Raw genomic sequence first — 17074 nt, 5'->3', positions numbered from 1 at the left:
TGTGAGTCAGAAAATAACAATCGATCCTCTTGTCTACTTTAGTATCTTGAGTAGTGCTATCAGCTTAAGACAGCATTGAAGATAACTGTTTCTTAAACTCGAAACGATACCCGGAAGTTAAAATCTGGAGGCTCATTTTATTTTTTACAGAAAGTTGAAAGCCAGCAAGAACCGTTGATCCTTTTGTCTCCCCAACGGCTGCTGTGTTGTTGTTTCGCTGTTTTTAACCTTATTTTACCTGATTTTACCATGGATATGTACGGGTACACAGGGGTATCCTTGGTGAAAAGGTTTTTGGACAATGGCGTATTTGAATTTACAAACATGTCGGACATAAACAAGGCGAATCCACACGGTTGTGATAACGGAGCGCTAACGGACAGATTCGGTGTTTTGATCCAGGGGCTGCTCGCCATAGTCGCCTTCAGTACCTTAATGTGTGAGTATATGCTTCTTATATCTAATTAAACTACATTAAATACCCTTTTCTTATGTGTTTTTATGCATACAACGGATGCACAATAACCTAAACTGCATTATACTTGCTTTTTAAAAGGCTACAGTAGTCCACGTGGCGTTTTGTTGACGTTTGTTTACAGTAAAGCCTCATTGCCTTGCTACCAAACGTAGCCCAAAAAATAGGCAAATTAATTATTTCCGTGCATTGTTGACAATAAAAGATAGCCAAATTGGACACTTCTTTACATCAATAGACTTTAAGGGCTCTCTAATTCTGCAAGAAAGAGGTGCTGTAAAAATAACATTATAACGAGGGTTCATGCAGATCCTTTTAAAGTCTTTAAACGCAAAATATAAAGCATACTCAAAAAATACAGTTTAAAAAGAAGAAGTGTCATGTTCTCTCCTTATGGCAAGAATAGCAAGTTTGGTTGTTGCCTGTTAACAACCAAATTGCATGCCAAGAGTATCCTATTACATCTGATTACATCTCTCCATAATGTGTATAAAGTGAAGTGTAATATTGCTAGCAAACAGAACATTGGCTGCTGTCCTCGGATAATGCCATGATTAATATTATAGATTATCAACTTTCCGAAATAATCTATTCAAGAAAAACTTTCTCTGTCACCTGTAACTACTATAGTTTCACAGTATAGAAGAGATTTTAAGTGCATTATATCAGCATTTCAGCTCCTTTTATCTTATTTGTCAGAGACAAACGCCATTTGCATCCTTATGTATTCCTGCATATATTTTTAAGAATGTACCATAAAGTTGACTTGACTGTCACAGTGTTTTTGATAAAAGATAAGATATACTTTTTTCATCCCAGCAGGGAAAATTAGGCGTTCCAGCAGCCAGCAGCCAGCATACATATACACACAACACAACACATATAGATACATATCCCACCCATACAAAAAAACATGAGTCCACAATTTTGTCTGCATGCCTTTCATTAACAGCAGAACAAGCCTCTCCTTCACACAGCCAGGTTGTGTATTTCACTGTGAACAATGACTATTCACTGCGGGTTAACTTGTGATTCTGAGGCAGCTGACTTGGAGAATGTGGGGGAGTCTTACCATTGCTAATGGCACCACATGCAACAGACTAATGTTTGCAGCTCAATAGGTACTAGGGCAAGTGTAGCCTCAGTTATTATACAATCAGTTTCCTTTAAAAATATTTGGTGATGACAATATTGACTTTACTAGCTATCATGTTGGTTTGCTATCACCTGATAGAATACATATACTAAGAGAGTCATACAATTGCAGAATGGGGAAAGTCCAGTGGTGGTAGGCAATGCTTTAAAGAAGACTGGCAGACGACCCACAAACTGCCATAATTGTGCTTTTTTTTTCTTTTGTTTGAAATCAGAGGCTAAAAAAAAAGCTCATATTGTCAATGAACTTTCGTATAGGTTAGATTCATGCCAAAATGCTATGAGGATATTATAATAAAAACAGTAAACATTTTTTAACGCTGTTTAATATTCACAAAGCGTGTTGGTAGAATATCTAATGGTGAGTGTGTATAGTTTAGTTTTGATAAGGTCAATGCATTCAGGTTGATCCCACCAGATAATCAAGCAGACGTGTTCACACAGAAGTAAATGTTACAGAATTAGTCCGGGGCTCGAGGGTGAGTTAGATCAATGAGCCATAACTCCCACTCAGTTACTTATTAGCAGAGAAATCGATTTTGCATGCTCTCTACCTCTCTCTCTCTCTCCCGCTCCCTTTCTCTCTCTCTAACTCTCTCTTTCCCTCCCTCTTTTCCTCTCTCTCCTTCTCTCTCTCTCTCTCTCTTTCCATCCCCCTCTCTGTCTCTCTCTCTCCTTCTCTCTGTCTCTCTCTCTCTCCTTCTCCCTCTCTCTCTTTCTCTTTTCTTTCCAGTTCTTTCTGTTCTTGGTCAAGGCACGGGCATCTGTTAATATTTACACCACAGTATTGGTGTGCAGCGGAGCAGTAAGGGCCCTTTAGCAGTGATCACAGTGGCGCTATGCCAAGACACAGCTGTGTGTGTGTGTGTGTGCGCGCGCAACTGTGTATAAAGTGCTACTCAAAGCTAATTTTGGGAGTTTATTTCCATTGGCGCATCATTATTCCTGCTCTAGCATAATCCAGATAAAAGCTTACAATTCAGTGTAGCCACTACTAGCCACCACAGTTATTTAAAAAGCATTATATTTAGAAGTTTGAGCATTTTTGTGATGAGAGTCCAGTTTGCGAGCCAACTGACTTTCAGAGCAGACGTTGAGAAATATAGTCTGTTGTCTGGGTATCCATGTGTATCCATTCTTGAGATCTTGACACACTTAAGATAATCTTAATACCTTTTATTTTCTTTTATAAATGTCCTCACAGCTGCCGAAGTAAAGAAATGAAAAAAAAAATTAAGACTTGTCAGCGATCTAGGGCTGTAACTTCATGACTCATTTTAAAGTTGTTTTTCAGAAAAAATATTCAGGAAATAATAACTGAAAACGCCCCACACAATTTCCTGCAGCCCAAGGGGGGAAATCAAAGTTCACATAACTTGTGCTGTCAGAGCAACAATTCAAAAACCCAAAGACATTCTCTTTACAATGATTCAAAATAACAGAGTTAAGCAGGAAACATTTACTTTTTGAGGAGCTAGAATCGGCCAAATCGAACACATATTTGCTTGAAGAATGACTTTAGCGAGACTTAATGATCAAGTAAATATTTCAGCCCACAAAAATCTGCATGAAGTCACTTGAAATGGCCTCATGTGTGGAGTCAGTGTGATTCTTGAGAATGCTTGTTGTCAAAATCCCTTGTCAGAATCAGTGAGTATCTCCTCATGATCTGCTAACTGTCTGAATCCAGTGCTAATACACGGCCTAGGCTCTGTAAACTAGTATGTAAACAAAGGGGGATAAAAGGAGATATTCACTAATATTGATAACAAGTGTTCTCCAGAATAGCTGACTCCACCTTTTAAATGCTAGAAAAAGAACTCCAGAAAAGTATGAACAATTCGATTGTACCGCTTAAACAGAGTACAGAGATATTCAAGGCATTTGATTTCTAGCAGCGAGCCCTGGTCCTGTGTTCACATGCAGAGTCACATTCTCTGAGCGTGAGAGATGGAGAGATGGAGAGATAGAGAGATAGAGGAACAGTGGGTGTCTGTTTGTCTTGAGCCCGGTGGTATGAAGGCATGAAGTGTTGTGGCGCCGCGAAATACGGAAAATATGTGATAGTCTGTTTTTTCATCTGTCAAAGGCGTTTTTTTAAAGGTGCTCCGAGGACTTTTTCAGTTTTTGTTCATTCTTGCACCCCCTTTGGACAAAACCGGTAGTGTTTTTACTATGCCATCTATGCCAGCTGTAGTTCCTGGATGAGCGTACCTATGACAAAGGCATTAAGAAAAACTATTTAAAAATAGCATTCTTTTGCACTGATGGTCTCGTTTGCTGTTACATGTCATTTATGATCATCAGAGGAAAATATGAGACTGTTTCATAAATATGAAAAAGTTCCTCATAGCACCTTTAATATTATTGATGAATTGATTGACTTTTCTTCTCTTGTTTTGCAGTGAAGAGGTTCCGGGAGCCAGCGGGAGTCAGACGACCATGGAGGATCTGGTTAGACATTTTTATTTTTATTTAACACACTGGTATTTATTATTAAAGTCTGGTTCTGGTACAATACATAAACACATCAAATAAACATATCTGGGAAATAAAAGGCTTCACATTTTATTGGACTTCTCTGTCTAGTCCCCCTATGGAGGCTCAGTCCTCTTCACAGCAGACCCGGGTTAGACCCTCTCTGCTCCATTTCATCTCTGTATCTCTAGTCTAAACTGTCTAATAAAAGCAAAAAAATGCCCCAAAAAATTATGTTTAAAAATAATCCCATTCTGTCTTTTCCCAGGTTTTATGACACATCCAAACAGGCCATCGGAGCTCTCTTCATCCACTTTGCCAACGTCTTCCTGTCCACACTCACCGAAGAGGATCCATGCTCACTGTGAGTTTAGCATGGCCGATTTAGCATAGCATAGCATAGCAAGTCATGATAAGATGGGCCGGGCGTTCCAAATCGCATACTTTTTCTTTATACTCTACTACTAAAGCCTGTTACATACTCCGTGAGAAGAAAGAACAAAGTTCTCGGTGACAGAGCTGCGAGAAGTTCTTTCTGGTCTGACATTACATACTTCACGAGAACTCAACTGCCGAACTCCTCACCGCGGCAAACGTCACACGTTGTTACCATGGTAACTGACTAGGTAGCGCCAGCTGATTTTCCTTATTTCTTTAAAACGGGCACTTCGCTTTCGTCATTGACTTCAGACTGACCAATCACACAATAGTTCTCGGACAAGCTGTGAGAAGAAAGTTCGGCCCGGGTGATGTGTCGAGAACAAGCTGCGAGAACAGCTAAACAAGAGCTGAGAGAAGAAAATGACGTAATTTTCTTCTCTGTCACCGAGAACTTGTTCTTTCTTCTCGCGGAGTATGTAACAGGCTTAAAGCATGCATGGTTCGCATACTACAAAATGTAATTGGATGTATTAGGACATCCTTTTTTTTGGCATACTGCATTTGATATCATGTATTGGGACATCCTAAATCTTTTCCTGGCATACTAAATAGTGTGGAAGTATCGGTATTGGAACACGGGGGGTTTCAGCTTAGCTAAAACATGATTTACAATAACATTTTTAGCTCTAAACATTTCAAACTGTTTATTTCCCTGTAAACAATATGTCAAAAAAATAAATACTGTAAATGAACTTAATAACAATGTCTTTGAATTATTAAATTAAGTATTTTTACTGTATTAAGTATTAAATTGTGATTTCTCATTTTAAAGGTACTTGATGAATTTCCTGCTTGACGCTACGTTGGGAATGCTGGTGATCTGGATGGGTGTGAAGCTAACGTCCAAACTAGTGGAGTACAAGGAGTGGACGCTGCTCATGTTTGGAGAATATGGTGAGTCTAAACTACCTTTATGTTTGTTTTTCTGTTACTTTCTCTAAACTTTTAAAGGTGGAGTCAGTGATTCTGGAGAACGCTTGTTGTCAAATTCACTTTAGTCAAAATCAGTGAATATTTGGCCCTATCTGCTATCTGTCCGGACTGTGTGTGCGACTGTGCACAAAAAACAAAAATTGTGTTTATACACAGCCTAGGCTCTGTAAACAGGGATGTTGCTATTTCAGATGGTCCCCCTTTATTGACAAACTAGTTAACAGAGCCTAGGTGCCTACATGAACATTACAAATAAACTAGGCTGTGTATTAACACTGGATTTTCTTTCAGTGCACACACAGTACAGACAGGTAGAGGACCATGAGGAAATATTCACTGATTTTGAAAAAAAAAATGTATCTTGACAAAAAGCATTCACCTTAATTGATGAATGCACATTTAAATGCATGATACGTTGTTTTTATTAATGTGAGAGTTGGTAAGGACTGGAGAAGTGAGTATGACTCTAAGACGTAGTTCTAGTTTTTTACCACCAGGTGGCGCTGTAGACCCAGTGTATGTAGACAGGGGAATGAGAGCCAACATCTCCAGCTGCAAAGCCCGTCTGGAAATAACATTCTGATGGCTTCAGAGGGGATTAACTGCAGTCACTTATTACACTCACTCACACACTACACTGTTGTTTCTTTGTTTATGGTCTGTCTTTGTGCAATGGGTCATTTCTATAGAACAACCTTGAAGGCGGATTAGATCTCTATCATAAATCCTCTTTTATGATCAAGGTGTCGAGGCTATGTTTGTTTATCATCTGGTTTTGAAGGGAACTCGAATTTTTTTTAGAAAAGTGTGTCAGAAAAAAATAAGTTTTAAAACATTTTATTTTAAATTTCTCCTTGTCTGTCTGTCTGTCCGTCTGCCTGTCTGTATTTCTGTCTGTCTGTCTGTCTGTCTGTCTGCCTGTCTGTCTGTCTGTGTGTGCGTCTGTCTGTCTGTCTGTATGTCTGTCTGTCCATGTGTGTATGAGTGTGTGTGTGTGTGTGTGTGTGTGTGTGTGTGTGTGTGTTTTCCTCCTCCTTTCTTCCTGTCTTAATGACAGACTTGTGTTCCTTTGTGTCTGCTGTGGCCAGACACCTGTGTAACATACCTGTTGGAAAGGTTTAGGCCAGAGTTTGAAATACTTTTAATATCCTTCTTAAGATGCATTCATGAACATACTCATTGTTTCATGCAAAAACTAACACCAAATAACTTAAATATTTTGGCAAAACAAATAATTTCATAAAATAAAGTGAATTGTTAAGCGAAGCCTGACAAACAATTGACTGCAAGTGGCACCACTACCCAAAGCTTATGACATTCTTTCTCTACAAAACACACCTATGGAAAAAAAAAAAATCAATTATTTTAAATCCTGCTTTTAACTTACATTCACGCTTTTCTTTAAATCTTCTATAATAAAGTGTTAATATGATATGACTCTGTATTTTAACCACAGGAGACCCCCCGCAGGCAGCTGCGTGGCTGGGGCAGGGCGGGGTCTACCTGCTCATCATGGTGCTGGAGAAAGGAGTCATCAGTCTGGTGCTGCTGGTCCCCGGATGGTCCAAAGTAAGTTAACAGTCACACAGAGACTAATGCTGTGTTCAGGGGCTATGGGACAAATGGCATTCAACTACATATTTCTAGCATATGGTAGAAAAAACTACACTTACATTAAACTTTCTTATTGTTTGGCAAAAACATTGGTGGAAGCATATGAGCATTGGACAAAGATTGTTACTGGTACAAAGTAAGAACATGCACACAGAGACTAATGCTGTGTTCAGGGGCTATGGGAAAAATGGCATTCAACTTCATATATCTAGCTTATGGGGGAAAAAAATCTCCTACACTTTCTCATTGTTTGGCCCGGACAAAAAACATTGGTGGAAGTAGTAGCGTATGAGCATCGGATGAAGATTGTTACTGTTCCAAAGTAAGAACATTCACACAGATACTAATGCTGAGTTCAAGGGCTGTGGGAAAAATTGTATTTGATTACATATTCTGGCATGTCCAGGAAATTGAAATCTCCTAAATCTCCTCATAGTTTTGCCCAGACTGAAACATTGGTGATTTCTACACATGTTTTTGTCATAGAATATGAGAATTGGCTGAATCAACACCAGTAAACGCTGCCATACTGAGAAATACAGAGACAGTTTTGTGGTACTGATAGGCTTAATCAACTTTGTGTCAACTCGTTTGCTGGACTGTAACCACCATTCATGTATATGAAAAAGTTACGCATTATAGCTTTATTTCCTTTTTATTGTGACAAACACAACATGTTTACTTCCCAAGCTGACCTTGGTCACATGTCAACCAGACTACATGAAAACAAATCATCAAAGTTTCTATTTTGGTTTTGTTTAGTTTTGCCATTCAAGACATGAAAGTCATTAAGACCAGAGTTAGAATAAACTATTTGAAGTGTTCTTTGATTCTAGTGGAAACATGGAGGCAATGTGAACGTATCTGAAGGACATTTTGTTTGCTAGACATCTGGGACCATATTTGTTTATATAAATGGACCCATGTCAAAGCTACAGATCTCTTACTAAGGACTATAAAAAGCGAGTTGTTTGTCTATTTTCTTAATTATTTACTTCCAGATGAATAGAGTTTTGTTTTGTAAATCTCTCTGTTGTTTTGAGATCCCACTTCCTCTGTTTAAAGATTATCTCTAGACTATTTGACAGATTAATAACAAATAAATATAAGTTTGATTAATAACTGTGTTTGTCCTTGTTCAGGGTAGATGAGAAAAAGTACATGTTAAATTTGTTTAGACCAGAGTAAGTTCATATTTACATAATAATATATTTCAAATAACAATATAATATATGGATATGTTGCATGTGCTGTTATCTAATATACATTTTGGTCCCAGATATTCAGACACTCAGATGTTAAGACCCAAAATGTATAAACCCCCCCAAAAAAATTTAAGAATTCATTGATCCATTGACTAGTTACGTTGTATAAATTATTTTAAAGGTGACACATGTATTGATTTTTTATTGATGTATTTAAAGTGACAGTACATCATCCTGATATCAGTTTGTTCAACATTCCTTTCTTCCATTCCAGCTGCAGGAGGTGTTGCTAGGCTACATCGCTAACCCTCAGGTGGAGCTGGTGCTGGTCATGCTCATCGTTCCCTTCATAGTCAACGTGAGTAGAACTGAAACATTCTACTGTAGAACTGAAACATTCTACAGTAGAACTCTCACATTCTACAGTAGAACTGAAACATTCTACAGTAAAACTCTCACATTCTACAGTAGAACTCTCACATTCTACAGTAGAACTCTCACAATCTACAGTAGAACTGAAACAATCTACAGTAGAACTCTCACATTCTACAGTAGAACTCTCACATTCTACAGTAGAACTCTCACATTCTACAGTAGAACTGAAACAATCTACAGTAGAACTCTCACATTCTACAGTAGAACTCTCACATTCTACAGTAGAACTCTCACAATCTACAGTAGAACTGAAACAATCTACAGTAGAACTCTCACATTCTACAGTAGAACTGAAACAATCTACAGTAGAACTGAAACATTCTACTGTAGAACTGAAACATTCTACAGTAGAACTCTCACATTCTACAGTAGAACTGAAACAATCTACAGTAGAACTGAAACAATCTACAGTAGAACTCTCACATTCTACAGTAGAATTCTCACATTCTACAGTAGAACTCTCACATTCTACAGTAGAACTCTCACATTCTACAGTAGAACTCTCACATTCTACAGTAGAACTCTCACATTCTACAGTAGAACTGACACATTCTACAGTAGAATTCTCACATTCTACAGTAGAACTCTCACATTCTACAGTAGAACTGACACATTCTACAGTAGAATTCTCACATTCTACAGTAGAACTCTCACATTCTACAGTAGAACTCTCACATTCTACAGTAGAACTCTCACATTCTACAGTAGAACTCTCACATTCTACAGTAGAACTCTCACATTCTACAGTAGAACTCTCACATTCTACAGTAGAACTGAAACATTCTACAGTAGAACTCTCACATTCTACAGTAGAACTGAAACATTCTACAGTAGAACTCTCACATTCTACAGTAGAACTCTCACATTCTACAGTAGAACTCTCACATTCTACAGTAGAACTGAAACATTCTACAGTAGAACTGAAACATTCTACAGTAGAACTGAAACATTCTACAGTAGAACTCTCACATTCTACAGTAGAACCGTCACATTCTACAGTAGAACTCTCACATTCTACAGTAGAACTCTCACATTCTACAGTAGAACTCTCACAATCTACAGTAGAACTCTCACATTCTACAGTAGAACTCTCACAATCTACAGTAGAACTCTCACAATCTACAGTAGAACCGTCACATTCTACAGTAGAACTCTCACAATCTACAGTAGAACTCTCACAATCTACAGTAGAACCGTCACATTCTACAGTAGAACTCTCACATTCTACAGTAGAACTCTCACATTCTACAGTAGAACTCTCACATTCTACAGTAGAACTGAAACATTCTACAGTAGAACTCTCACATTCTACAGTAGAACTCTCACAATCTACAGTAGAACTCTCACATTCTACAGTAGAACTCTCACATTCGACAGTAGAACTCTCACATTCTACAGTAGAACTCTCACATTCTACAGTAGAACTGAAACATTCTACAGTAGAACTCTCACATTCTACAGTAGAACTCTCACATTCTACAGTAGAACTCTCACATTCTACAGTAGAACTCTCACATTCTACAGTAGAACCGTCACATTCTACAGTAGAACTGAAACATTCTACAGTAGAACTCTCACATTCTACAGTAGAACTGAAACATTCTACAGTAGAACCGTCACATTCTACTATTACATCACAGTCACAACGGCTAAATTCTCTAAAATTGACCCAAATGTTCATCAATATGCACTGTCCTGTCCCTTTTGTGTCTCTATATATAGACAGACAGACAGACAGACAGACAGACAGACAGACAGACAAATGACTAAATCTCATTCTCCCCCTGCAGTCCATAATGTTCTGGGTGGTGGACAGTCTGATGATGAGGAAATACAAAACCATGAAAGGTCTGGACGACTCATACGACGGATCGGCCAAGAAAGCCGACTCTCTCAACACGGAGGAGTCACGGGTGAGAACGAGATAACATGTATTGTAATTAAAGTTGCAGTGTGTAAAAATAAATAGCTTTTTTTTGCAGAACAGTCGTGTTTTAATTGTTGCATAATAGCTTGAATTTTTTTAAATTTTTTGTCCCTTAGAATGTCTTCATAGGTACATTCCATTTACATATACAGTAAATGGGATGTTTACAAGCTCAGAAATATATATATACCAAATTATTAGGCAAAGAAGAAAAAGAGCATATGAATTCTAGGATAGTCTTTTATTGATGCATATCCCGAACATTTAAGATAACTTTTAATTTTTTATTTGTGTTGGCATATTTTTTTTGTGCCAGGTTGCGATGAATTGTCTAAGTAAGTAAGTAAATAAGTGTTAATAAAACAATTAAAACACCTTGAAAACAACTTAACCACTAAGAGAAATCCGCCTGAGCCTTATGCTCTGGAAATTACTCACCAAACTTTTAAGGGATTGCTTTAGATGTTATGATAAAGCTTGCTAAAGCCCCTTAACCCTTACCCAAACAAGAATGTGACGGTTTAATATCTCTGCTGTTTGAAGAGGAGCAGGAGGGTTTAGTGTGTGTGTGTGTGTGTGTGTGTGTGTGTGTGTGTGTGTGTGTGTGTGTGTGTGTGTGTGTGTGAAAATGGGTGTTGATGGGTTGTTGTACACCCACGCGGTCACGCTGGGTGTCGACCGCACCTGTCTTTTAGGGTTAGGGGGATGAAGTGTAATAAACACACGCACACACACAGACACAGACACACGCACACACGCACACACACACACACAGCCAGCTTGCCCCCCCCCACACACAGCATCCAGTTTTCCCCTGTACACTTGATCTAATGAGGAACAAACCCAGATGAATTGAGTCCAAGAAACACTGAGTCAGACCGTTCACTTGATGGATTCTTGATTTTCTGTTTCATTCGACCATTAAAGAAAGGGAAAGTTAAGTCCTTGCAGAACAAACCTTTGTGATCAGTTTTGGGATAAAAGTAGAGACAGTGTGTTGTTGATTTAGTAGTTTTTCCGACTGAAATGTATTTTTTAAAGGCCAATATATACAAAGCACAAGTAAGTCCATGTGGTGTCTCACTCACCCCATTTGTACAGTTTTTTTTAACGTAGCATAGAAATCTTAGAAAACTTCATCCACATTTCTTTTGAAATTTTGCACAATAATTAATATTTTAAGCTACTTTTGCTACATTGCAAACGCTATGCAATAAGTGACAATCTTCTTATCGTATGTCCTTAACACAATGTAATATATCCACCTTACTGAATATTTTGCTTGATTTGCTTTCTGTATTATAGTTTGTGGACTGACCTTTTTTGGTCTTTTTCATGACTGAACCCCTTAAATTGAGTTTGGTGAAATCTTCAGAATACAGGGATATTTTCAAAGAGTAGTACTGTGCATCCAATCTAATGGCGATAGTTAAGGAAAGGGCTTTTCTACTAGTTTAAACATGATGACATGATTTTCCCAGTTTGGCGTGGAAGAATTTAGCTAGATTTGACCTCCACCCCCCTCCAACGCCTGTGGGAGGAACTCAAACGTGTGTGTGTGTGTGTGTGTGTGTGTGTGTGTGTGTGTGTGTGTGTGTGTGTGTGTGTGTGTGTGTGTGTGTGTGTGTGTGTGTGTGTGTGTGCGCACACGCGCCTGTGGGAGGAACTGGAGCGCCAACTATTACCCAACCTCACTAATGATGGTCCTCTGGGCTGGTGGGACAGAAATCCCTTCAGCAGTCCGCTTAAGAAATCTCATGGAAAGCCTGAAACCAAGGGAGAGGATGATGCTATGACAGCCGATTAAAGGGCCAAGTTTTTGGGATAGATTGTTAAAAAATCACATGGGTGGGTGTCATATTTGGGTGGTCGCATATTGGATGGCCATGTAGTATAGGTCCAGTTTACTCCACACATGTTCTATCATAATTCGGGTGAAATCTGAGAAGATATTTTCCAGCATACTGCCTTTATTTAGCTTGAAGCCAGCACACAGATATGGAACGCAGAGAAAGAGATCTAGATAGAGGGTGATGACATGTCATGCACCGTACCATTGCACTAGCTTGTTATGCAACCACTCAACTAAGAAGAAGATGCCCACATGATCACACTTCCTATTGGGCTGCTGTGAGTTTTGGATTTAGTGCAGGTTTATATGGACTGGGTGAAACTACCACCAACACTATTATCGTGTTCAGGGAATTAGTTTCACGGCACGGAAGTAATTTAGTTTTTGTCCTTTGTCAGGCAAGTTTATTTATACAGCACAATGCAGACACAAGGCAATTCAAAGTGCTTTACAGGGGCATGAAATACATATATCAGAATACATACACAATTTAAGACATAAGATAAAATGTTAAGATTGCATTTTTTTTTACAGGTTAGAAAGCAAACAGAAAAGTCTTCCGATTTGATTTCAGAGAGCAGAGAGTTGCATCATACCTCAAATTTTTCTGTGAGTTTGTCCCAGATATGTAGTTGTATAAAAACTGACTAGATTTAACTGACAGGCTTGAGGACAAGTGACTGTCGTGACCCTTTCGTCCCATTTCCCGCCCTCCTGGCCTCCTGCCAAGCTGCCCATAAATCAGGCCTTCTTCCCGGGGATAAGAGTGACATTTAGGAAGGGTTTCCACACGCTGATGTGATGGAAAGCAGAGGAGGACAGACGGATAGAGGGGCATTGACTTGGACAGAGCCTTAGTGGGGGCTGCAGTCACAATGCTGTTGTGTTGTGAATGGTTGTTAGTGTTACTGTGTGTGATGTCATGTTTATAGTGGAGATGATCAGATTTTTATATGTGATATTAAAACCCTTGTAAAACCAAATCCACACAATCCTTCTATGTAATTTGGGGAGTTAGTTGCATGATAGTTAAGCCTTTGAAAAGAGTTACAGGCAAATGTATCAGTCCTTTTCAAAGATATATTGTCATTTAAGTTTGATAGTTTACAGAGATTTGGCATGAGGCAGGCTATGCTCTGGTTCTGGTTCTTATTACAGATGAAGTATTTTGACCCAATCACGGCAGTTCTATGCCCGAACATTCTATTAAAACAATGACTGTTGGAATTGAAACCATTTTATACGGCCACACAGTCCTGTCAAGCAGTCTAGACAGTAAAAAAGCAGTTTTTTAACTTAGTTTTATAATATTTATGAATATTTATTTTCAATCGGATTTTTATAAAGGCTTATTGATACCCCCAACTTTCATATCCTCTATTAGTTTTTACTATTTTAGACCAGGTTTCCAGTGGCTTTAAGTTTGTTCATTCAAAATCGGTGTCTAAACTAAAACCACATTTCGTAATTTTTTTAAAGCTACAGTGCGGTGAATAATATGGAAAATTCCGACTACTGTCCCAGTAATAAACGGGACACAGTGGCAGACAGTCATGCACCCCGCCAGCCTTGTATCTGTCCCAGTTCTAAAGCTTTCCCACATGTCAAACCAGAACATAAAGCACCACATGGAAGTTTATAATGCCGTAAAGTTGGGATCTGAATCCCTGCTGCTGCTGGACAGTGTGTCATCCAGGACTTCAAATAAACGGGAATATTTTCCACTTCAGGACCGGGAATGTTGAGCTGAGAGATTTCCCAGGTTTGAGTCCACGATGCAGAATCCAAACATACTGTACGAGAATTCATATGAATAATCACGATGGAGTCGTTTGAGATATTCAATTAATATACGTTTTCATAACTTATTTTGAAAGAAAACTTTGGAAACAAGTAGAACTGCTAAGCCAAATAACCAATTTCTCAAATTCTTGCTGAAATCTGAATAAAAATCCGGTGTTAATACACAGCCTAGTCTCTGTAAATGGACATGTTGCTAGGAAATATTCTCTGATTTTGACAAAAAGGGATTTTGACGACAAGCATTCTCCACCTTTTAATTGATTAAACTTATTACCTGAATATTTCAAGAAATGCTGTCAGACAACCTGGTATTGCAGAAGTAGGCCTGCGGTGAAGTAGGCCTTTAAACAGAATGTAGTTTTAACCTTACAGTTTGTGTTGTGCTGTGTGACTTTCATATACGCATATGTAGGGGAGGTTAGAGGGTGTTGGAGTAGTAGGCTTGGGAGAGCTTTGTATGTCGTGTGTGAATGTATTATGTGTTTTGTACTTTCTCTGTACATTTATGAAATTATTCTTCTAAAGGGGTTTATCCTACTAATAAACTCTGAAGTAATAAAACAAGTTTTTTCTTTCCCCCAGGTGCTGCTGACTGAGGAGACGGACACAGAAGAGGCGTCAGAGGGGGAAGAGGAGGAGCAAGGCCCGGTTCCTTTCATTCAGTATTCTGGAGGTCCACTCAGACCCAGCTGGGTGGTGGTGTGAACACACAGGTGATGTGCTGACATTCCTACCCGCCCATCCACTATATACTATCTACAACACAGACAGACAGACAGACAGACAGACAGACAGACAGACAGACAGACAGACAGACAGACACTCTCTCTCACACACACACACACACACACACACACACACGCACGCCATACGCACGCTCGCAAACACACACACACACACTGACACACACACTCACACTCACACACACACACACACACACACACACACACACACACACACACACACACACACACACACACACACACACACACACACACACTCTCACACACTCCTAAGAGCCGAAACAAAAAAACGTGCATCGTTATCTCCTATGATATAAAGGTCTTAATATCTGCTCCTCTGTAATTGGAAGCAAACTGTAGACTGTATATAAAACACAGGTGCTACACATGTAAAATCAAAAAGCATTTTGGGAATTAAGAGCTCTTTATTATCTCACCTATCGATGCAAGACGAGATCAGAGTAACCACAACTGAGTGTGTGTTGAGAGAGATTTAAGAAACGTAAAAGCCGCGGGGCAAAATGTGCAGGTGGTATAATAAAGACTGGAATAAAACTGTTTCTCTTTCACACAGGGGACTTTTTTGGGAATGATTTTGCTTTAAAGAAAGTAATTTATCACGTATCTTATTCCAAAGAGGAGATAGTGAGTTAAGTATAGGGTCTTTTATTTTGTCAAATGTTATCACTTAAAATCCACCTTTTTAGTTTTAATTATAGTAATTCCCGCACGTCCGCCCTACAGCTGTTTATTTTAAGTTTGAAAGGTGGTCTTAATAGTCTTATTTTTTGTTTTTTTAAATCATGCACTTGTTAATTTTTTTATTCTTTTTTTTTGCCAGTGTTGTATTGATGGACCAAATGTGATGAAAGAAGTGTTTGTATGGAAAAGTTTTAGTGGCTTTTCAACAAGTTTTATATGTGTGAAGGAAATAGTTTGATGTTGAGGTCTAAAGGAGGAGGTTACACTATGTTTCTGCAATGAGTTGTAAAGTGTATGTGTGTGTATACGATGGAGTATTTGGGCCACTGTTGGAGGAATAACCAAATTTGATATTTCGAGAAGAATGTCGGAATATTTTGAGGGAAAAGTCGTAAATGTTAGGGGGTAAAAGTCCAAATTTTAATACTACAAGAATGAAGTCAGTATTTTTTTACTGGTATGTTGAAAAATATTAATAATCAAATCCAACTGTGCATTTGCTTTCGTATATGACACGGCAGAGGTAAATTAAGCCTCCTTTTTTTTATACTTTAATTTAAAAAATTCGTATTAAATTTAAAAAAAAAAATATATTCTGAAATGTTTTATCTCAAAATAGTATGACTTTGTTCTCAAAAATCGAAATAGACCTTATTAGGCCCTTATACTCCATTACAGTAATACTTCAATTGGGCTGAAACTGTAGTTGTATGAAAGTTGTATGAAACTTTTAGCAAAGTTATGGCACATTTCTTTTATTTATTCTGTTTTACATGTGTTAGACTTTATATATTGTGGTCCAATCTGTGGTAACAACATTGGAATAGGGCAATATTTTTAGTGGGAGAAATTTTGTGAATCATCGCCAAACTGCAAGTGATAAGAGCGGCTCTTGATTTACTATGAACTATGTCTTTTCTTACTTTTTTTTTTTTTATTCAATCATCATGAAAACATTCCAATTTTCCTGTTATCATTTGTATTTTCAAATCTAAAAGGTTTACAGTTTGACATAATCCATGTGTTAAGTCTTATTTTGTACTCCAATGTATCATGTATGTAATTTTTTTAATACAAAATTGTATGAACATGTGTATAAAATGGCACAGCACGGCCTAAAGTGTCTATAAGCTCTCCACAATACTGCCACGGTGCTTCTATACCGAATGTATTTCTTTAATCAGTGCTAAGTATAAAGATGATTGACACATGAACTCTTGTTAGTTGTTTGGCATTGAAATTCTTTGATGACAGACCTCTACCCGGCAACAGCACACCTGTGTGGGCGTGGCCAGCAGCCCTGTGACCCTC

At 38.3% G+C, this 17074-nt stretch overlaps 1 protein-coding gene across 1 annotated transcript; it reads left to right on the top strand.

Moving 5' to 3' along the window:
* tmem110l (transmembrane protein 110, like) lies at positions 1-16977 on the top strand. Its single transcript, XM_080050920.1, has 8 exons — positions 1-439; positions 4036-4084; positions 4377-4472; positions 5322-5443; positions 6939-7051; positions 8576-8659; positions 10527-10649; positions 14901-16977. The coding sequence occupies exons 1-8, from the start codon at positions 250-252 to the stop codon at positions 15021-15023; spliced, it is 900 nt and encodes a 299-aa protein (XP_079907046.1). The 5' UTR covers positions 1-249; the 3' UTR covers positions 15024-16977.
* Positions 16978-17074: the final 97 nt, after the last annotated feature.

This window comes from Ammodytes marinus (assembly GCF_949987685.1).
Source record: "Ammodytes marinus genome assembly, chromosome: 22".
Classification (NCBI taxonomy): Eukaryota; Metazoa; Chordata; class Actinopteri; order Uranoscopiformes; family Ammodytidae; genus Ammodytes; species Ammodytes marinus.
Note: the sequence above shows the minus strand (reverse complement) of the source record. Positions and strands in the feature narration are given on the sequence as shown.

Coding starts and splice junctions, on each gene's coding strand:
- tmem110l (XM_080050920.1), top strand. CDS start 250: ATGGATATGTACGGGTACACAGGGGTATCCTTGGTGAAAAGGTTTTTG. Junction 440..4,035: donor CGCCTTCAGTACCTTAATGT/GTGAGTATATGC, acceptor CTTGTTTTGCAG/TGAAGAGGTTCCGGGAGCCA. Junction 5,444..6,938: donor GCTCATGTTTGGAGAATATG/GTGAGTCTAAAC, acceptor TTTTAACCACAG/GAGACCCCCCGCAGGCAGCT.